The 22058-nt window shown below is 43.9% G+C and overlaps 1 protein-coding gene across 1 annotated transcript; it reads left to right on the forward strand.

Annotated features, from left to right (window-relative positions):
- Nucleotides 1-365: 365 nt before the first annotated feature.
- On the forward strand, nt 366-6336 carry SCG2 (secretogranin II). The gene is made up of 2 exons (XM_053952338.1): nt 366-441; nt 4048-6336. Exon 2 carries the CDS (start codon nt 4062-4064, stop codon nt 5937-5939), a length of 1878 nt encoding a protein of 625 aa, XP_053808313.1. The 5' UTR covers nt 366-441; nt 4048-4061; the 3' UTR covers nt 5940-6336.
- The last annotated feature ends 15722 nt before the right edge of the window (nt 6337-22058 follow it).

Raw genomic sequence — 22058 nt, forward strand, 5'->3', positions numbered from 1 at the left:
GGTGTAGGTCGGGTTTATCGAGTCCTTCCTCCCAGCCTAAGAAGCAGAAGGTACTGGCTGTATCACATCTGCCTTTTTCTTTCTTTTTTCTTTTTAAACCTTTTTCCCCTTTCCCCCTTCTTTCTTCCTTGCCTTGCTTTTCTCTCCTTGTTTTTCCTCGTGCCTTTTTTCCCCTCCGTTTTTTTTTTTTTTTTTTTTTTTTTTTCTCCTTTTTTTTTTTTTCTCCTTCCCCCTCCTTTTCCCGCTGCCGGTTTTACGTGCCCGGGTGTGTGCCCGCGCCGTGCGGGCTCGGGGTCGCTCCGCCCGCGGAGGGTCCCGCGGGGCCGGGCCGGGCGGGGCCGGGCGGGGCGCGGCCGTGACGCGCGGCCAGGGCGCTATAAGCGGGCGCTGTCCGGGTGCTGAAGGCGGCGGAGCGGCGGAGCGGCGGCAGCAGCAGCGCAGGTAGGGCTGTAGGGCCATCGGGCTGTAGGCATATAGGGCTGTAGGGATATAGATTGAGCTGTAGGGATACAGGGCTGTAGGGATGTAGGTTGGGATGTAGGGATACAGGGCTGTAGGGATGTAGGTTGGGATGTAGGGATACAGGGCTGTAGGGATGTAGGTTGGGATGTAGGGATACAGGGCTGTAGGGATGTAGGGATACAGGGCTGTGGGGATGTAGGTTGGGATGTAGGGATACAGGGCTGTAGGGATGTAGGGATACAGGGCTGTGGGGATGTAGATTGGGCTGTAGGGATACAGGGCTGTAGGGATGTAGATTGGGCTGTAGGGATACAGGGCTGTAGGGATGTAGGTTGGGCTGTAGGGATACAGGGCTGTAGGGATGTAGGTTGGGCTGTAGGGCTACAGGGCTGTAGGGATGTAGGTTGGGATGTAGGGAGCACGGAGCCCCGGGGCTGCGCAGGGGGATCCAGTACTGAGAGCGGCGAAGTCGCACCGAGAGCCGGTGGTGCTGTGGCTGGGTCTTGCAAGAGAACACATCTCTGTAAAATGTGCCCCTATCACAATATATATTGTATACAGGTACTGCATACATATAAAAATGTATGTGTGCACGTATAAATAGATATTTATTGTATCCATGTGCTGTCAGCACCGGCCAGAGCGCTCCCGGGAGCGGTGGCACTCAGCCACGCTGGGTCACCGACACGGCACTTCAGCGGATGGGCGGGGGGTTCCCTCGGATGCAAACAGCCTCCGAGTCACTTCCCAGATGGATCCACATGCAAACAGTCCTTATGTTCACTAGAACTGCCGTGGGTTTGGGCTTTTACCCTTCATTGCTGTTTTGTTTGTGTTTTCAGTTCCTTCCACAGGGTAAAGGGTTAGAGATGCTTTTAAACAAGGCAAATTTACTGCAGGCGTGTTATTTGTTGCAAAAAAGAAATGGGAGGAAGAGTGCATGATATGTTTATTTTCCCTATGGAAAGCTGTTGTTAGGTTTCACCTAAGGCTTTCAGGGCAGGGACATGTCTATAGGAAAAACCTATGAGTTTTCATAGCTAAATTTCACTGGAAACATTAGAGTCACATCAGAAACAACTGCCAGGAGAATGAGAGAGAAAATTACTGCTACCATGGAAACATCCCAGAAAGGAGATATTTTCTGTGTCTGTTTTCTAGGGAACTTTTTTCAGTATCTATTGCCTTTGTATGTGTTAAATTTTGATCATGATTGCCTCATTTTGTAAAGAGAAGCTTCTTCATCTTCATTTGCTGGCTAAAAGATTATTTTCCTGTTTGTTAGGTTCTAATAGAGGAGAAAATATGCTCTCCATCTAGACTGGCTTCACAGTTATCGATCTGAAGACAAAAGAGCTGTTTTAGCATCTTGTCCTTTCAGAGGCACAGGAGAGAATGTTTACAATATTTCCTAAAGATAGGCTAAAATGTCCTGTTTTAAAAACAAACGTGGAATTAAAGTCTGAAAGATTGGGGAGGAATCCCCTTACCTTGGATAGCGCAGTAAATTTAATTACAAGATTTACAACCTGAACTCATATCTTGTAAAATAAATCATTCCCAAATCTTTTTGACAAGGATTTAAAATACCATCTACCAATAAATTGGAAGCAAAAATTGACCTAGAGGCAAATGCACACAAAATATGTAGACAGGAGCCAATGTTATTCCTGCAAAGGAAATCCAATTGAGCAACATCCTTGTGGAACACCAAACTAAACTTTGCCTGGCTGCACACATTTTGATTTTAGTGGGATGCTGACAGCTCTTGCAAAGGCTGTAACGATCCAAATTGTGTGCAGCAAAGGAGGGTGAGTTCCTGGTCTTTGTGAGTGGGAGGTGCTTGGCAGATGATTATAGAATGACTCTCCCTTCCCCCATCCCTTGGAAAGGACAGTTTCTCATGTGCTGATCAAACGAACTCGGTTAATAACCAGTCTCTGCTGAAAAAGAAAGTCTTACTTTCACTTATTTGCTACAGAAACAGAAAATTAGGTGATGTTTGGTTGTTTGATAGGTTTCTAATTTTTTTAAAATGTATATATACATTTATGTACATGGCTAATACCTTTTCTGACAGAAAATGAAGCAATGTGTTGGCTTTGACTCAGGGCAAACTCAGATCCAGAGGGTGGGACTGTCTAATCAGCTGTTGAACTAATCATTTGTGAAATCAATGCTCAAATGTATTCAGGCATGAAGTCAGAAATGTTTGGGGAAATTGTTTGCTATTATGCCTGTTAGCCTGCTCATGCATACTGAAGGGGGGGAAATAAGCAGCTCTCTGAACTGATAATGCCTCAATTATTTAGTTAAGTCACATTATATTAAGGACAAAAACTGAGTGGAAAAATCTACAAGTGAGCTGAAATGAACATATTCATGCTCATTTTCTGCTTCCAGCAGTGGGTAAACACGGGTGTACACAGCTCTTTCAGGCTCTCATGGACCACCAGAGTCTCAACAGGATGCTTTTACCAAGCCAAAAACCAAAGGAACCAAAATAGGTCAATTAATCAAAGCAGTTGATATCTTTATCATTCCTTTCTCATTATTGCACTTTATTTGTTAATGGAACTGGATCAGAAGAGTCTCATCTGTCCCGTGGCCCCAGTGTGCCAGTGCCTGAGTGTGTCCTGGGCAATGACTGATGGCAATTTCCCCTGCACCGTGTGGAGGGTGCCCAGCTCCCTGCAAGGCTGGGCTTTTGCAGCTGTATCCTCATGCACAGTGACACTGTAATCATCTTAAATCTGTCAGAGGAGTACTTTTCCCGGTTCTGTTCCAGAGTTTATTTTTGTCTGGTGTAAGCTGGGCAGACATGGACTTCTACTGATTTATTCTAACGAAATTTGCTAGTGGTCATGTTTCTGCCTGTCCTGGGACCTGATTCAATTTATGCTGAAGTGAATGAATAAGCAAATGAATGAAATCACCACTCAGAACCTACCTACTTGAGCTGCTTTCCAAGATGGGCTTTCAAGGATTCAGTAAAATTATTTTGTACCTTTAGGATAAATTATATTTTTCCTCTCCTACAAGAGATAATTGCCCTAGGAAGATGAATCATAGAGTCCTTAACTGATATTCTCTTGTAATACAAATAATTTTTTAAAATGAAATAGGAAAATAAAGGAAATAATAGCTTCAGTAGTCTCAGTGCTGACAGAAATAAACTTGCAAGTAATTTTATATGTCATGTTCACTTCATCACACTAATTTTATTGCAGTTTAGCACCATTCAGCAGTATTGTCCTGGCATGAAATTAGATGCCCTATGGAGCAATCTCACAAAATATTTCTGTCTGCAGTTTTAATATTAGTATTTTGAGCAGCATTTAAATGTATGGATACACCAATTTTGTCATTTAGGTGCTTTGTTCTCATGATCAAAATGACATCTAGGTGTGTCTATGGGCATTTCATGAGTTATTGGTATTTTGTACTTTGGTGCTCCCATTGGATAATTAATGTTCATAAAGTACATGGAGCATAGAGATGAGAAATTTCTTGCATAGCTCTGTTTCCTAAGCCTGTCTCCATGTGTTAACAGCTTCTTTTTTTCTTCTTCTTCTTTATTTAAAGGAAATATTTTAAACATGGCAGAAACTAAAACCTTCCAGCCTGGAGCAGCCTGTGCTCTCACCTTTTTCTTTGTCCTAATCTGTTGGGTTGATGCAGCCTCCTTCCAGCAGCACCAGCTGCTTCAGAAAGATCCAGACTATGCAATGAAAAACTTACAAAGGCTCCCAAATCCCGATATGATCAAAGCGCTGGAATACATAGAAGACCTTCGCAAGCAAACCAGCAAGGGAGACAGCAGCCCTGATTACAGCTCTTATCAAAGTGTCCCGTACCTCCTCCCACAGAGAGAAAGCAAGGACCAGCTTCACCTCCCGGATAACGTGCGGGATTCTTTGACTGAAGATGAGTCCCAGTGGGTTAAGGTAATGCTGGAAGCCTTGCGGCAAGCTGAGAAGGAGTCAAAAGCTGCCCCAAAGGAGAATAAGCCTTACGGTCTGAGTTCAGATAACAACTTTCCAGCTGGAGTAACGGATGATTACGAGGCTTACAAGTGGCCTGAGAGGTGGCAGAAGTACCTCAAGATGCCACTTGGGCACTATGAAGACAGTTCGAGAGACAGTCCCTTCAAGCGTACCAACGAAATCGTGGAAGAGCAGTACACGCCCCAGAGCCTTGCCACGCTGGAGTCGGTGTTCCAGGAGCTGGGCAAGATGGCAGGACCCAGTAACCACAAGAAAGAAAGGCTGGATGAGGACCAGAAATTGTATACAGATGATGAAGATGATGTGTATAAAGTGAATAACATTGCCTATGAAGATGTGGTTGGAGGAGAAGATTGGAATCCCATAGAGGAAAAAGTGGAAAGCCAAACCCAGGAAGAGATAAAAGATAGCAAAGAGGAAATTGATAAACACGAAGAGGAGATTGACGACGAAATGAAAAGATCAGGAAAACTCAGCTTCCTTGAGGATGAAATAAGAAGGGAAAATAAAGATCAAGTGTCAGAGGATGTTTCAAAACTAATGAATTATTACCTGAAGAGGCTGATGGGTAGTGCTGGGAATAGGAAATTAAGGACTGGAGGAGAACTTGAGGAAAAAAGAGCATCCATGTTTTTGGATAAACAACTTGATCCTCAGGCTATAGCTCAGCTGATAGAAGTCTCAAGGAATTTGCAAATTCCTCCTGAGGATTTAATAGACATGTTGAAAGCTGGAGAAAAAAAGCAGCTTCAGAGCGAAAGGTTGGAAGCTGAGCAGGAAATGGAATTCCCAGAAGACCTCGACGAGATAACTGAAACCAATCTAGGACAGAGTGACACATTTAAAAATAATATAAACTCTAAAAACGGGTACATGAAGCAGCCTCTTATTCCAGAAAATCTACCTGAAGACCTCAATATTGAAGATATTGTCAGCCTTCTGGGAAATGACAATTTAGCAAATCAGAATCCCTCCTACTTACTAAGTCGTCTTAATCAAGAAAATGATTTGCCAAGACTGTCTTACATTCCCAGAAGATTGAAAGGACACTTGTTCCCTAAAGCTGCCTGGATGAACGACTTGGAAAGGCGACAAACGGAGTATGAGAAACTGAATGAGAAGGATGAAGAGCTGGCTGATTACTTGGCAAAGGTGCTGGCAAAATACCCTGAGGTGATCAATACGAACCAGATGAAACGAGTCCCGGCTGCAGCCTCGGAGAGCAACCTGCAGGAAGAGGAGCACCTGGAGCAGGCCATCCGAGAGCACCTAAACCAGCTGGGACCACAGGAGGCTGCCAAGTTGGCTTCGCTCAGCAAAAGGCTCTCCATGGCTGGGGAAGCTGATGACACACAGACCAGGCAGTACCTGGATGAGGATATGCTGGCAAAGGTGCTGGAGTATCTAAAACAGGAGAAATCAGAGCTTGAAAGAGATCACATTACCAAGCGAGCAATGGAAAACATGTAATTGTTCCCCAAGTATTATTTCTCTTCAATGTGTTGACTTCTACCCCAGTTCAGTTGTGATTTATTCCTGCTCTCACACTAAACAACCTATGGTAGACTATTTACCATTGAACAGTCTGCATATCTTTCTCAGAGCTGTTATATTGTTTATTGATATACTTATATGTTATAAATGATGGGGCAAACAACAAATTGCTTCAAGTGTTTTAAGAAACAATTTAATGATATCAAGTTAAAGTATAATATGTAAACAAATGACCTTTGCATTGTTAATAAAACATGATAAATGAAGAGTGACAATTATAATTTGAAATTTTTAAGATTAATTGGATTATTTTGTTACTGTCTGTAGTGGTTTTTGTGCAGTATCAAATAAAAAATAAAGCATTATATATATATATAGTTTTATTTACAAGGCTTTTTCTATTCAGTGTTTTATTGTTGATGAATAAATTATTTCTGGACAATTGACTTTGTTTCTTTGTGACAGTTGATAAAGTCATGCTAGTTGGAAACATATTTTTACTTCTACAGATGACTCTTCTGAAATATATTATTTTTCCTACAAATTAAGTTGTAAGCGTAAACTTGTGGTTTTCTGGGCCATAAGAACATCAACTGGTGTTACCCATAAGGGGGTACCTAAAGAGCTTGCTGAAGTCAGTCAGTGTAATAACTGCATTTCCTACAACTGAAAATTTGACCTGACTTAATTAAGAGATGTATCTGTACCTCTTGGCAGCAGGAGGAACATAATGATCTGTCCAGCTGAGACAGGCTTGATGATGAAGCTCTGAAAAAATACAAAATGGAACCTTCCTAGGTGAGCTCTGGGAAGCTCTGCAGACGATGATCTCCATCTCTCACGATGACAACCACAAAGAAAGAGGCAGGCTCCAAGGCAAGGCAGGCAGGGAACTTCTCTGTGGGGAATAGCATTGGTTTGTCTGATAAAAGTATTATTTCCTTCTCCGTGAAATGACCATTACATATCACATAAACACATAGAAAACCTTTACTATTCAGCACACTATGTGGACACTTGAAATGTCTCTTGAGCTCCTGTTATGACCTGCAGTAGATGGTCTGGAAAGGTTCTGGCTCTCTTACAGAAGGAAATGTGCTTGCATAACTCTGTGAGTCAGAGGTGGTTTTCACTGGGACAGCTCATTTCCAGGATTATCGTTTAAAAGTGGTTTTCCCTGTGGTATTCCGCAGCAGCTCATCTGGGCTAAGTGGGGTGGGGATGATTTTTGGCAAGGCAATGTCTAATGAAGTACAAAGGCTGCAGAAATAAAACTTCATCTTCAGTGTCGCCATTACCCTGAGCATTCGCAGCCGACTGGAGCTCAGCCCCTGTTCCAGACGTTATTCCTTGAATACACACCAGACAATAAAATATCTGATTTTCCAGGCATGTTTAGGACCTGGAAGAGATGTCACAGCTGGTGACACATGTCAGGTGGGAGTTCCTTAGCGTCATTCCCCTCCTGCCATAGCTGGCAGCACTCCCTTGCCCTGGGCTACCCAGGCTCCTGAGCTGACCAAAGCCCTGGGGAACCCTTTAACTGCCTCCAGGCTCTTGCTCAAGGAGAGCTCAATGAAAATTTTGGATACCAGAATGATTTTGGATCTAAGAAACCAGTAGTACAAACCTATGCATAAAAGGACAGATGCTGTCAGACACTGTGTGGAAGAGGAAATAAGCTTTGGAAAATCCTAATCTTGGCATGAGTAACTACATCACTTTTTAGAAGAACACCACCTCACTCACTGCGTGTGCAAGCCATTGGGGACTTTGTAGTTCATCTTCACAAATAAGAGTGGTTGTGCTTGAAATAACAGAACTTTGTCTAACAGAACTATATGGAACCATCAAGCTGATTTCAAGCTAAGAAGTTACATCAGTACTTTTTCTTCTTCAAGCCACAGAAAGCAGACAACTAATCTCCCTACAAAGTGCTTTATTTCTAACAAACTCATCTCCAACTCTATATTGGAATTAAATGAAATGAGAAAATATTAAATAGGCAGCACTCTCCTGGTAGATATAGCTGCCTCTTGCTATGCAACCAAGGCTCCTGCAGCAGAGCAATAGTTATACCTGAATATGCAAGACAGCGTTATCCAAATGTACATCCCATCATGAGATCTGCTCCATTAAACCACTCCAGGGCCTTTCCCTGCAGAGAGGCTGTGTAGTACTTAATTGTTCTTAATAGCCATGGCTGCTTCTGCTTTCATTTGTCTGTGGTTTGTGTTTTCCTTATGGGTGCACTGGGACAAACAGTCATGTTGTTAATAATGCACACAGAATGCATAATCCATAACAGAGACACTATCAAGCTTATTACTATAATTATATACAAAATAAAGTGACCACCCTGCAATTTTTACTCAGGCAGAGTGAGGAACAGATTTTTAATTCCCTTTTTTGTGTCATGATTTGACAGCATCCCAGATGCAGCTGGTTTATACTCTCTGTGTCAGTGGCTTTTGTCCAGCAAAGAAAATGTTTCTGCTCAAATATTCCTCCTAAAACTTGCTTCATTGTGTCCTCATATTTAAGGTCCTCCCCAACATGCAGATTGAACAGAAATTCTGTATCTGGTCCGACTACACCAAGCTCCTGAACATCTTCCTCAGGATCTGAGGTAGTTCTTCTTTGTACATACCCTAGAATTCATTTATTAGTACGAGTAAATGTTGTTTTAGTTTTTTTTCATTAATTCATATGCTACTGCAAGTGCTTTGTTTACATCTGCCTCTTGATGATTCCATTATTTTGTCAGCTGGAGCTCTTAAATGAGAACACTTGTTGATTCAAAAATTAATGTAACCAAATTGCCTCAACTGGAGAAATGAGATTGTAGCAATTATTTCCTTCTGAAAGGGTATTTCCACAGTGCAGTGGAAGGGGGTTGAGTTGCATGTAATGTGACAGTTGTAACTACTTCCCAAAGCACTTTAGAAGACACTTGTTTTGCAGGAGAAGTGACATAAGCCATTATTTTCTTAACATGACAAAGGGGAGCCAAGGCTGGAGCACAGGCAGCCTGAGAGCTGTGCTTTGTCTCACAGCTTCATCCTGCCACTCTTGCTGTTACTAATGAGAACACTAACGATTCAAACCTGCATCTCCAGACACACCTGAGCCAGCCCATCTCCCATGAGCTAGGTCACACACAGGGGCAGAGCTCTGTGGCCATGGGAGTGCAGTGGTGACTGCAGTGTGGGAGCAGCATTCCCTGGGGCATCCCGTACCTTCCCCAGCTCCACGGCTATTTACGACGTGATGCGTGAATCCATGCAGACACAGCTGGATGTCAGCTGCACTCCGTGTTTGTTCAGCTACCCAGGCGCCTCCAAAGAGGTTAATGTGAGCTGCAGGAACTCCAGTTAGCAGCAGGCAGGTGCAGAGCCTCTAGTGCATAAAGTGGAAAGGAGAAGCCCTGAATCAGAGCTGATTAGCTGAAGAGCCACGTTATTCCTGACTTTTGGATCATTCAAAAACATTTGAGATCATTAATAATTCATTTGTAGATGTAGCAGAGCTCTAAATGTGGCTGATTAAATGCATTTGACGTTTCTCTTGAGAGAGGCTGTTATTCCAGGAAACCACTTGGTATCTGCAAATGTCTTGGAATTAGTGTACTCAAAATTACAGGTTCAGTCACAATGTTTTCCCTTGTAAAGAAAGGAAAGTGACCTCTGATTCCAAATGTAATGTACCCTGGTGAATAACTATGGCACAATTATTTTAGAGGTTCCCCACAGTCACTCAGCAGATCTGCTGTGTAATGACATGGTCCAATGTGCTCTGCTTTCCTCTGCTAAGACAAAAACCTGCAGCCCATGAGCAAGGCAGGTCCTACACACCTGGGGAAGATCTTAAAAAGATATCTTAAAAAGGGATGTTTTGGCAACTGCCCAGCCCCTACAATTGCTGCTCAGTGATATGCTTCCCAAAAGCCTTCCTGGCATCAGCCTGAAAGTAGAGCCCCATGCTTTATCCTGGCATAGAAGACAGGCTCTCATGGAATGCCCTGGTGGGAGTGCCACAAAGCCTCCAAGTCCTCTGGGCTGGATGAGCAGGATCCAAGACAGGATCTAAAAGAAACGATGAGCTTTATACCACTTTTGTGTCTCCCTGGTTATGTCAGCAAATCTGGGTCCACTGGGTTTGTTTGGCTTCTTGCTTAAGTTAGAGTAAATCTGTTCGGGTGTAGCTGTGGGGGGCATTTTGTGCCACTCCATTTAAATGTTTAATGAGAACTAAGTGTTTATGCAAATTTGAGCACATTTTTCAAGGGAGTTGCCCACATCAGGGAAGTTTTCCTACTGCTCTGCAGTCACCACCATTGGGACACTTCATCTACTGGAGACAGTGGGATCCTTCCCTGACAGAACTTTGCTCAGGGTCACCTTGGGAAAGCCTTTTTGGGTTATTTTCCTCCTGCCCTAAGCTCATGCCAACACACAGAAAGGAGGGGCACAGCATCTGTCTGTTGAGATCTCCAGGTGAAACATATGGTCATACTTTATCATCTATTGAAACTCTTTCCAAAAGTATCCTTCCTTTAAGTGGATCTTTTTCCTAGCTATCTCCTAGATACCATTTAGTTTCACACTGTACATATCTTGAGCCTGAATGCAAAAAGAAACCTTCCATTCCCACTTTTCTCTCTCCTCTTTGACCTAAGAGAAGGTATGAGACTGCTAGAATGAGATGCAACATATAATTTCTGCAAAGAAACACATTTTTACCCTGGCTACATGTTTTGCCACCTGCTAATAAGTGTTATAGCAGCACAACAAACCACTTAGATCTACTGGTAATTGTACTCCCCTATTCAGTGTGTAAGAGCCAGGCCAGGAACGGCATATACACACACAGAAAAAGGTAAAAACAAAGATAAATCATCAAATGGAGAAACCCCCAACATTCCTTGCTTGTTATTCATTTAGCATAATAACAGGAGAGAGGCTAAATCCCTGCAAGTAAGTTTTGGGATGGAAACATAATCTGACAGAAAATTGTTTTCTGCAAGGATAAATTTACTCAGATCCAACACTCTATCAATTGATTTTTTTTTCTTAGAAATATGAATGCAACAAGGTAGAAACTTTTTGATACTGAAAGAGGAGAAGGAAAGAAAACCTAGATTGGAAAATTTTGTTCCATATGTAAGTCTGCAACTACCACCATAGTCTACTGGGTAATTTAGACAAGGGAAATGTTACTGTGCAAACTCATGAGCTTTTAGTCTCACCCGTGGCCTCAGGCTTTGCTTTCCTAGAAGCAATTGTCAGGCTGAACTTTGTTTAAATGTGTTTTTGACTTTCTAAATTCTATTTAAAAAATGCCAGCCCCCTGGGCCTCTCCTCACTCAGAGTGTATGGTCTGAAGCTGGTACAACCACAGTTGCACAAACTTTTACAAATAGCTGGGGCACAGTGGTTGCTCTAATGCCAAGATGTTCTGTCTTCTGTGCTCCTGAGCCTCCTTCTTGTGACAAAGGAGCTATTTCATCCATAGGATCTTTATCTGCAGGGGAAAGTTTATGGTTATTTTTATTCTAGAAGAAAAATTACTGTTGAAAATGACTCAACTGTAAAAAATTTAGAAAAAATGGAAAGCTGCCAAATCCTCAAACTTTATCACCTGTTACTTTTTTACTTATTACAAAGACACTGATTTTGTTTTATTTCATGCTGGTTCTCCTTTACTCATTTTAGAGTCAGCACACTGCATTTTTCTGATGCTGCACAAGAGTTCAAAGCTACTGCCTGCTTCCCTTTTGACAACACCTTTTGCATCAGTCTTATTTATATCTGACCCAGTGCAGGTGGATCTAACAACTTCACACAGCTCTGTGCTGCGTGCTGCTATTTGTTTCCATGCCAGGAAATTTGTGATATCCCACGTAATGAGGCTGTAGCTCACTCCCAGCCCAGAGAAGACGTGGAGCAGGAACCAGCATCCTCCACCATGGACAGAGCAGTGCTTGGCACTGCCTTGGCAGCCCCATGTCCCCTTCCCAGGTGGGGACAGTCAGGGACACCAGTGCAAACACCTGGAGACACGGTGACAAATGTACAGCTCAAACACATGGCTTGCTGTGTAGTCAAACAAAACTTTGCAGGGGAAGCCACAGAGAACTCTGGTTTTATTCAGTGGCCGTGAGGTTCCCTTCAGGCTAGAGCAATGTGCCCTCTGTGGGGCTGGTCACTGCTTCATGCACAGAGAGCCACATCAGGCTCCAAGTCTCTTGGCTCCAAATCAGGATGCTATTTACAGAGCCCCCTCAGCTCTCCCCACCAGCCTTCCAAACAGGCTGGAGTATCAACTCTGAAAAATAGGAAAGCTCTTCAGGCACAGATATGAGAACAAAAGGGATGGTAAGTAATTTGGGAATTAAAAAATATGCCAAGATAAATTTTAGCTGGTAGGTCAAGTTCCTGAGGAACAATATTTTGACAACAACCTTCCAGGAAAATTTCAGTAAAATCAATACTCGTTCAAACACCTTTTCCCATCCATCTGATTCACAAGTAGGCAGCCAGAAAATGTGATTAGCTTTATTTCATTAACCCTGCTAAAGGAAACATTTACATTTTTACCTTAATACTGGATGCTTGCTGAAGTGCTCTCCAAAGCCAGGTGATGAATGAGGCTGGGGAGGCCTCCCATCCCTGTCATTTGCTACCACCGTGTGCCACAGAGAAGATAAATGATAACTGGGAGCCTGGCCATGCTGCAGAATAATGGAATCATCTGGGGAAAATGGGACTAGAGACTGCCTGAAGATCAGCATTCCCCTGGGCAACCTCAGGCTTTGGGAGCCTTCTGTCTTGGAGCTGACACCTCAGTGGTTACTTTCTTGGCTAACTCATTTGTTAGTCAGGTTGTGTAATTTCCTTTTCTTCCATTTACCATCCTCCTGACTTAGCTTACTGCATGAGTCAGTAAGCCTGTCTTAATCATCTTCTTTATAAATTCTGAACCTGCTTTATTGTGGATAAAATTCTTGCAGATCAGCTCCTACACCTTAAATATCCAGAATGGAAAAAAAAAGTGGGACTTCACCTTTGGCTTGGGTGGTTTTTTAAATTAACTCCTGCCCTATAGCACCTCTCCAAAGAAGCAGCCAAAAGCAGACTGTTCTATAAATATAAAAAGGAAGTGACCTTTTAAAAATACTTTACATATCAAACTGCAGAGATAAAGTAGAATGTAGTTATCCTATGCCAAGACCATTGAGACACTTACCTTTCTCCTAAGGAAATGACTTTGCCTCATAGCTCACCTTTTTATAGTGCACATTATGTTGCCTGTGAAATTCATTACCCAGTACTTGATCTCCTCAATAGCCTAGTGCTGATGTCGTTAGGAAATGAATTTTTTAATAGCCTTCTTGATGAACATGTGTTTTGTGGCACCTGAAAATAGATGTACTGCAATTCTAGGCTAGCTGCACATTTTACCTATTGAGCTGTACATTTCAGTAGCTGTGACTTTCTATGTGTGGAGATGGAAATAATTTAAAGAGTCATTTGCCTGACAAGATATGATTATTTGTCCTCCTACATATCCTATGAGTACAAAGTTGGATTTATAGCTTGACCTTTTTACTTTACATCTTTCTAGAGCCAAAGAAGGAGTGCACTGCTTTATAAAGCCTTGCTGGGTGAGCACAGGCACTGCAGTGATTTACCCCCCTTTTAACAAAGACTACTGAGATGTACAAAGCAGCAGGTGCTTCAGTGCAGCTACTGCTACAGACAGGAGAAAATATGGAAGGAGAGCAGGCAAGACCCTGCTTGACATTCACAGGTTAGGAATGAGGTGAGGGACCATTTCTGCCACCAGATCTGACTTGGGGAGCCAGAGACAGGTCTTCAGCTTCACTTTCTCACAAGGAAGGCACCAGCCTTAGCTCCTCAGTGCATCTGTTACTTATCCATTTTCTGGCAAAAGAAACTAAAGCCAGTGTGGTATTCACATTCTCTGAACAGAGAGAGACGTGACTCTCTCTCCCAGGATTTTTCCTGGGAAGCTGTGAGACACAGTGAGAAAGCTCAGAGAAAGAAGAGAACAATTCTTATCTCTATTGGCTGCTCCTGTTGTTTGGCACATGTGGAATGTGTTATGGAGATTGTTTACCGAAGAGTGATTTGTTAACTGGACACCGGTGATGGTTGTTTGGATTGATTGGCCAATTGGGTCAAACAGTGTTGTGACTGTCTGGAGACATTCACGGGTTTTCTTTAGTATCTTTTTAGTGCTATAAAGTTCTAGTATAGTACAGTATTAATGTAATATAATTTAGCTTAATAAAAGCAATTTATTAATCCTTCTGCAACAAGGAATCAGAGCACGTTATTCCCCGCACAGGGGGGATTGCACTGCTTTGATAAGCCAGGGATGCTGTTCTCCTAAGAATATTATGACTTTTGGAACTGTGAAGCAATGTGGCTGCCTAAAACTGGTTATCTACATTAAAACAGCTCATCTTTCCAAGCTGCTGTGCCTTTGCAAAGCTAAGAAAACATTGGGGTTGCCTTTTCCTTATAAATAGCCACACTGTGTACTGGGGTAGCTTACTGCAGCTCTGCTGACTTCATTGAGTACAAAGGTTTGGCCATCAAGACCAATAATTACATGGAGACAAATGATGTCCCCTGTCTATGTCCTGTTTGAGTCTGTGACAATTCCACACAGCTGTGACAGGACCACCTTCCCCAACCCAAGTAAGAGGAGAGCCAGGAGACAAAATGTCCAAGGTCTTTGTGAAGACCCAGCATTGATTCCCAGGGGCTCCACAGGAGCATGCTCATGTACCTCTGTGAAACACACCCACTGAGCATTTGTAACCTTCTGTAAATGGGCAGGGCACAACTCTCCAGCGTCCTGCAGGCCCTGTGCCATTCCTGCAGCCCCCAGGAGCTGGGCTACCTCGGGACAGGCCTGGACCTTGGCTGGGGAGCCCTCCCAGGGGACAGAGCTGCTCCCAGCTGTGCTGGGCAGAGCTCCTCTGCCCTCCCCTGCACAGGCCACTGTCTTTGGGCAGCCTCTGAAAGGTTTATTTCTCCATCAGCCTAATCCTGAAGCCTGGGGAGCACGGGGGGTAGTGGCTGGGGCCATGTAAGGACAGACACACTTATAGTCTATCTATGCTACATTTTATCCAACATTATATGAATCCAAACATTATTGAACCCCAAACACTTCATTTCACACAACACAAATTTTTATACAGCTCTTGAAGCTGTTCTTAAAGCTCTTCTATAAAAATGAAGTACAAACTGAAGGTAAGAATCATTTGAAGATAAAATGAACTATATTCTCTTCCAAAAATTCCCTTTCTTTTTAGCTATTAAGGGTTTTTACCTGTTCAGGAATCTGCAGCCTGGATTTGCTTTACTCAAAGGAGACTTTCATTTTGCATGATAAAAAAATCTTGTTTCAAGAAAAGAAAATATCATTCTCTTCTCTTAAGCTAGAAAGCAGAAAATAGGAACTTTTCAGCATTTCTGTGGCCAACAGCATCTGAAAGAGGCTTTCTGCATTCCTTCCAGCAAGAGAATTAGTGGAGAATTAACTATCATAAATGTGTTGAGACAACTACAGTCTGATGCAAAATACCCTGCATCAAGAACAAGGTATCCTCCCATCCATGGAAGTATTGTTATTTCAGAGAAGTCTGTCAGGGACCATTACTGATAATAGTATATAAAAGCTGTAGTTCTGATCACCAGAACTAGCCAGTTTGCTTTCTTCACATATAATTTGGAATTTGATATAATTTTCAGCTTTGCAGTGCTGGGAGAGCAGTTCAACTGACTTTTAAAGTTAATTTTGAGAATCCAGTTCAATTTAGCCAGTAATTTACAGAGACCAGCCCTCTTATTGCACCATGGTTTTTTGCCCATTGAAGAAAGCTCAAAGGGGAAGGAAGACAGTGTCATTAGCTACCTCACATAATACTCTGTAACAAAAAATGTAATTGTAAGTGGATATATTAAAGTGTTGAGATGCCAATTACCTACTTCAATGTAAATTATTCTTTAATACTCTTTATTATTCTTTAATATTCTTTAAATATTCTTGAACCACCACTTACAGGGTGGTTCTTCCTTAAACCTGAAATTGCTGCAGCTCTGATGCTAACACCGAGTCATGAGATAAATGAATCACAGAGTCAGGTTACTGCATCTACAGAGAATGTTCTTGAGTCTAACTCAGTGCTGCAGCCCTTGCAGGAGATCTGTGTGTGTGCATGTATCTGTCAGATGAAGCAATTCCCACGGGGCTTTTTAGTGAAACATCTCCTGCATGCTCACAGGGCCAGAGGAGAAACCAGCTGGAGCTTTGGGACCACCAAAGGGGAACACAACCCTCCCCTTCTCTGCTCTTGCCCACGGCCCCTTTAGGTGAGTTCACCCTTTCCTGGGCACTTCATCAGCTCCTCCAGGCCCAGAGCTGAATCCCCTCTCACTGCAGCAGGGCACCCAGCAGTGTGGTGGCAGGTTTGCCAGGGCTACCCTGACCTGGGAAGTTTTCCATCTGTTCCTGCTCTGTCAGCCTGGTCCAGTTCCTGGTCCCCATGTTCCTCACCTGCCTTTAGAATGCCAAGTTTGCAGTGGAGCACACATGAGCCAGCAAAGAGGAAACAGGCTGTGTTACCTTTAAAGACAGATAGCTGGAGGCTTTCCAGAAATTTCTGGAGGTTTTTCTCAGTGCTGATTTCTTTGCTACACCCAAAATGAGCCCAAACCCACAGGGTGAGCTTTCTGTGCTGCCAAGCCAGCTTTTCCAGCCATGCTCCCCCACGTCCCCCAGGAGTAAAAGCTCTTCTCACCCACACCTCGGGACCCCCAGTGCTGCTCCCCATTTCAGCATGGGCTCCCTGCATCCCACCTGCACCAGCCACACCAGCACCTGTCTGCCTGTGCTGGCAATCAGGAAATGGCATCTGGGAGTCTGGGGGCTACTGCAAAGGGTCCACGGCAGTCCAGGAGGTACACAGGCCTGTTGCTGGTCTACCTGAACACAGTGCTGCAGCCCACACTGACCCCAGGAAATGTCTGAGAGGTGCAGGCTGAGAAATGTCTGAGAGATGAGGCTCTGCAACACACACACACAGTCAGGAATTGGCTGATCAGCTCTTGCCTGAGGTCATATAACACAGTAAATACAGAAATGGGATTATAACTGCATCAGCCTTGGCTTTTTCAGTTCCATTTCTAGCAGAGGAAATGCTAAAAGTATCCACAAGTACTCTGGCCAATTAGTTTCCAAATGTTTCTGCAATATCTATAGAACCTTCACAATTCAGAGTATTTGCTGTTATTGAGAAATATTAAATTTTACTACACTCTGGTTTCACCTTTTGCAGAGCTGTAGCAGAGTCCATTATCACATTGCTAGCTGTGCTCTGTTAATGCCTACAGAGAAATTAATGGCAAAAATCTGATTGCTCTGAGCTCAGTGGGAGTCCACCACTGCCATCAGTATCTCCCAGACTTTGTATGGGTCTTTAGAGACCATGTCTGTGAAATATGTCCCGGCCCTAAGGCAAAGCTCTAAAGCTCCCTCCTTTTTGTAATGCTGTTTCTAAGCTGGTGTTAAAATCTGCCCTAACTGGGCATTAAGTTCCAAACCCTTTCCACAAACCTAGAAAGGATTTTGTTATGTTCCTATATTTAAAATAGAAACATTGCTCAAGTTTTTAGTAAAAGCAGCGTAGCTGTGGCAGGACTCTTACAGCTACCCAGTGGGAGTTGATCAGACAATGCAGACAGCCCCAGGAGCAGCTCGCATGCAGCTAGGGAGGTACAGCCTAAAGCAGATTCACTGGAAAGCAGCAGAACTGAAAGCACCCAGCCTCTGTGGCCACTTCCAGAGGCTTCCAACAGCCATCTCCATCTCCTGCTGTTTTCCAGTATGTGCAGAGTCAGGCTGGTGCTCCATCAGTCCTGATGAGATGCTGGCTCTTGTTGGCAGCAGCAGCTGCCTCTGCAACATTAGTCACACGTGCAAAACAACTCAGCCAACTTAGGAGAGACAGCAGCATAAACTGTTCTTCAATTTCCTATTTTGTTATCTTTGTACATCTGGTTTGCTTGTTTGTCTCATTCTCCCAGGCTTGATCTCAAGAGTGATTTTTCTGCTGGGGTGATTTCTTCCTGCAGGAGTAGCTCCCTTTGCCAGGCTGATTGTGCAAGTAGAAATGAACTTCCATTGAAAAGGATTAATTAAAAGAAGATAAGATTAGCTGAACTATAACTGGTTTTTGCCTTCCTTGTTGAATGAAAAGCATTGTGCTACAAACAATGGAGCCAAGGGCCAGCCCTTCTCCATAAGTATCCAATGCTGCTCCATGAATTCTGGCTTTATCAGCAGCTACTTGCTGGCAAAGGGATGACAGCTGCTGTAAGGTTCTGGTGCTATACATTCATAAGCACAAACCCCTTAGCAGGAGCACTGACCTGGAACCAAGCATTTTCCCTGGCACCAGAGCTGGAGGAACACCAACACAGTGTCTGGTGGTCATTTGGAAGAAGGGCAGGAAACAGGGCTTATTACACCCCTACTGCCCCGCACATCCCTGCCTCTCCAGCACGTCTCCTGGGCTGCTCCTGCTGTACCCAACCACCCTCACTGCCACAGTGCTTTCTGCCAGCAGGAGAAGGCATGGCAGCAGATCCCCAAGCACCATGACAGAAGGGAGTAAAGGGTGTTTCAGCATTTGGAGACTGGAAGAGGCAAGTCTAACCAGAAGCAATGGATTTCACAGGAAAAAAGCCCTCCCGACTGAATTGTGTTTACCTTAGTTACTCAGGAAACCCCTCTGTGGCTGATGTTAGACAAGCTTTAGCTTTTCTTGTAAACAGCAGTGATCTTCCCTCTCTTGCATTTTCTGCTGCCTGCTTTTTTTCCAGCTCAGGAACTTGAGGAGGAAAAGAAAATTTAAAAAGAAAAGGAAGACAAACAACAGAAGAGAAAGAACAAACTTGAAGCACAGCAGGTCAGGAAGAACAGAGAGGAGGCAGATCAGGAGGTCCTGTCCTTCCCGTCTCAGAGCACACGAGCAATCAATGACATGAAAAACAGCAAACACAGAGCTGATGGAAGGAAAAACTGTTTCATCTAATACATAATCAGACCAAAGAACTCAGTGCTCTGAATGGACATCCAGGGAAGGACATAGTGAAATCTGAACAATTATTTGTGTAATGAGACTAACAGCTTTAGCAGTTAACAACCTCGTGTGTGTGTGTGGACATGATGTTGCATGGCATATTCCCAGTTGAAGCCAGTCAGGATTAGGAGAAGCCCAGTTAGAAATGCAGTCTGGCCATAACAGCTGAAAGCAAGGCTGCTGGGAGGTGCCTGGAGCACCCTATTATCGGTGCCACGATCTCTGACGCGGCAATGATGACGCGCAGAACTCCACGATATCAGAAGGTTAATTAATTGCTTTATTATACTATATTATACTAAAACTATATTACACTAATAAGAACTATATCACAACTAACTAACTCGAAAACCCGTGTCTGTCTCTGCCCAGACTCCTGACACAGCTGTGACCTAATTGGTCAATGAATCCAAAACACCATCACCAGAATCCAATCAAGCAATCACCTTGGGTAAACAATCTCCAGAGCACATTCCACATGGGCACAAACACAGGAGCAGCAAATGAGATAAGAGTTGTTTTGATTCTCTTTTCTCTGCTTCTCTCCCAGCTTCTCTCAGGAGAAATCCTGAGAAAGCCAAGTCTCTCTCTGTTCAGAGGACATGTGAATACCACATCCAGTTTGCTGCAGACCCATTAAGCAGATGGACAGTGGCCCTGCTTTGCTGTGGCAGCCCTGAGCCCTTTTCTCTGTGACACTCCTGTTGTAGCCATGAGCAGCCCGGTGGCCATGAGCCCATCCCACTGCAGCTCCCCAGCCTGCACCACACACCAGTGCCTCTGGCTGCCACCTGGTGCACTCCCCGTGTGGAAGGAGAACAAATCAGTGCTAAAACACCTAGGAGAGCATTCAGGAAGTAGATTTTATTACAGTCTACACAAACTCCATTTGCAGCTTGAGCACACCAGACTATTTATGAGAGGAGTTTTGCTGCTGCAGATAATGAGCCAGTTTTCAACAAAGTGTAAATCTGCTGCTGCTTGCAGGGGCTCCCAGGCTGTCAGAGCACAGATCATCATTGCTGAGTGCTCTGCTAATACTGTAAACAGTGATGACATTTAGAGAATTGTTTAACTGAGGGAGGAGGTTTAAGTCACTTCTGCAGTAATATCTAATGGAGGGGAGGGGTAAACCTCTGCAGATTATACATCACAATTCTGGCAGCAGGCTGTGATGTCTTTAAACTACATCTTTAAATTATGAATAATGCCTATTAAAAAATCACAGCTCTTAGTTGTGGTAAGCATGTCTGGGTAAGATGTTGTCAGAAAGATTAGAGCCCAGATCATGGATGCAGTATCTGTCTTCATCCCATGGAGCAGTTTGGAGGATTGGCACACCGTTATAGTGGTTTATTGCAAAGTGCTTCCCACCAACAATCCTTACACTTGGATTTGAGTTAAGCCCTTCCAAGTCTGAGTATCCAAGAACATGAAAAATCAGTAGGATGCACATTTTGAGGAAGTCTTTTGTAACTTGGAGGAAATTATTTCCTCTACAAGGATTTATTTATCTTGTAGCAAGATAACTTTGAGGCAATGCAAGATGGGTGGGACATCTCTTTCCTGACCCCACAGAAAAGAAGAAGCCCTTGGTCTGTGTCCCTGAGACCATGCTCATGTCTGTGTGGTTATTTCTGCAGCACTGCAAGAGGCGTGTGAAAGAAAGCCTCTGAGCAGTATAAGGGTGTGTTAGAATTTAGCTTTTAGCTTTTAAACCAAAGTGCAAACAACCCTTAGATTGATAAAGCCAATGTTAAAGTTACAGCACATCTGTCCCTAAATTTCAGTAAGAGCAGCACCAGGTGCCTCCTTTTGGGCAGGTTTGTGCTGGTCCAGCCCCTCTCCCCTGTGAGCTCAGGGAGATGGAGGCTCCCTGGCAGAGACAGCCTCCAGCCACTGCTCACTGCAGTGCAAACCTCACAGCACAGAGCCAGCTCAAGGCTGGGGCGAGGAGATGCTTCCCCAGCACAGCAATGTGAGGGCTGAGCTGGGTCTACAGGATGCTGCTGAGACCACAGGGGTGAGCAGCAGAGGGATTCAAGGCTTCCAAACCCAAGTGTGCTATCTGGTACCCCAGGGCAGGGACAGCAGCACAGTGCAGCAGGACCAGGGGCTCAGCCACAGGGGTATTTCTGATCACAGAGAATCTGCGGGGCTTGCAGGCTCTGGGGGTGGGTGGGAAAGCCACTGTGGCTCTGCTTGCCCCTGCCTCCCTCCATCCTCCAGCTGGGGAGGGGTGGAGGGCAGGCACAGTGGCCGAGCTAGTATTTCTCTCATCACACACACCAAAAATAGCAGCTGGCCTTAATGCAGGCTTTTTCTCTAACCACTTTCTTCTAATCAGCTGCATAAAGGCCAGCCACCATCTATTCACCACAGAGCAAGATACAAATGCCGAGCAGAACTGCCAGGTCATTCATTTAACCTCAAGAGTTTAATCTTCTTACTCTGCCTCCATGGGCAAGGAGGGGGACAGCCTCTGCCCAGGTTAATGTCTTCAGTGAATTAGCAGCACCATCCATAGGCTTGCAGAAGGAAAGAAAATCAGAGCACTACCACACAAGGAAAGGAACTTCTGGCAGCTTATCCGAAGGATACAGGCAATCAGAGAAGCCAGAGGACATAGCAGATACGATTTTATAATACCTTTTTGCTCCAGCAAATTTAAAGCTCGTTAAAAGTGGGAGACCAACAGCACTGAGAAATAGCTGAAGAAGGAAAACTGGTTTCAGTAGCATGAGATTTCACATACCTTTTGTCAAGAAGCAATCCTCAATCTCAGAAGTCCCACTTCAGAGAGAAACTCTGATGGTCCATTTATACAAGGTTTATTACAGCCTGCAAGGGTCATCCAGCTGGATGAAACTCTGTTTCGGAACCCAGATCTGCTCATTTTCCATACATAACAT

The sequence above is a fragment of the Vidua chalybeata genome, chromosome 10, assembly GCF_026979565.1.
Source record: "Vidua chalybeata isolate OUT-0048 chromosome 10, bVidCha1 merged haplotype, whole genome shotgun sequence".
Taxonomy (NCBI): Eukaryota; Metazoa; Chordata; class Aves; order Passeriformes; family Viduidae; genus Vidua; species Vidua chalybeata.

What these genes read in the sequence shown, in the direction of transcription:
- SCG2 (XM_053952338.1), top strand. Translation starts at nt 4,062, where the DNA reads ATGGCAGAAACTAAAACCTTCCAGCCTGGAGCAGCCTGTGCTCTCACC.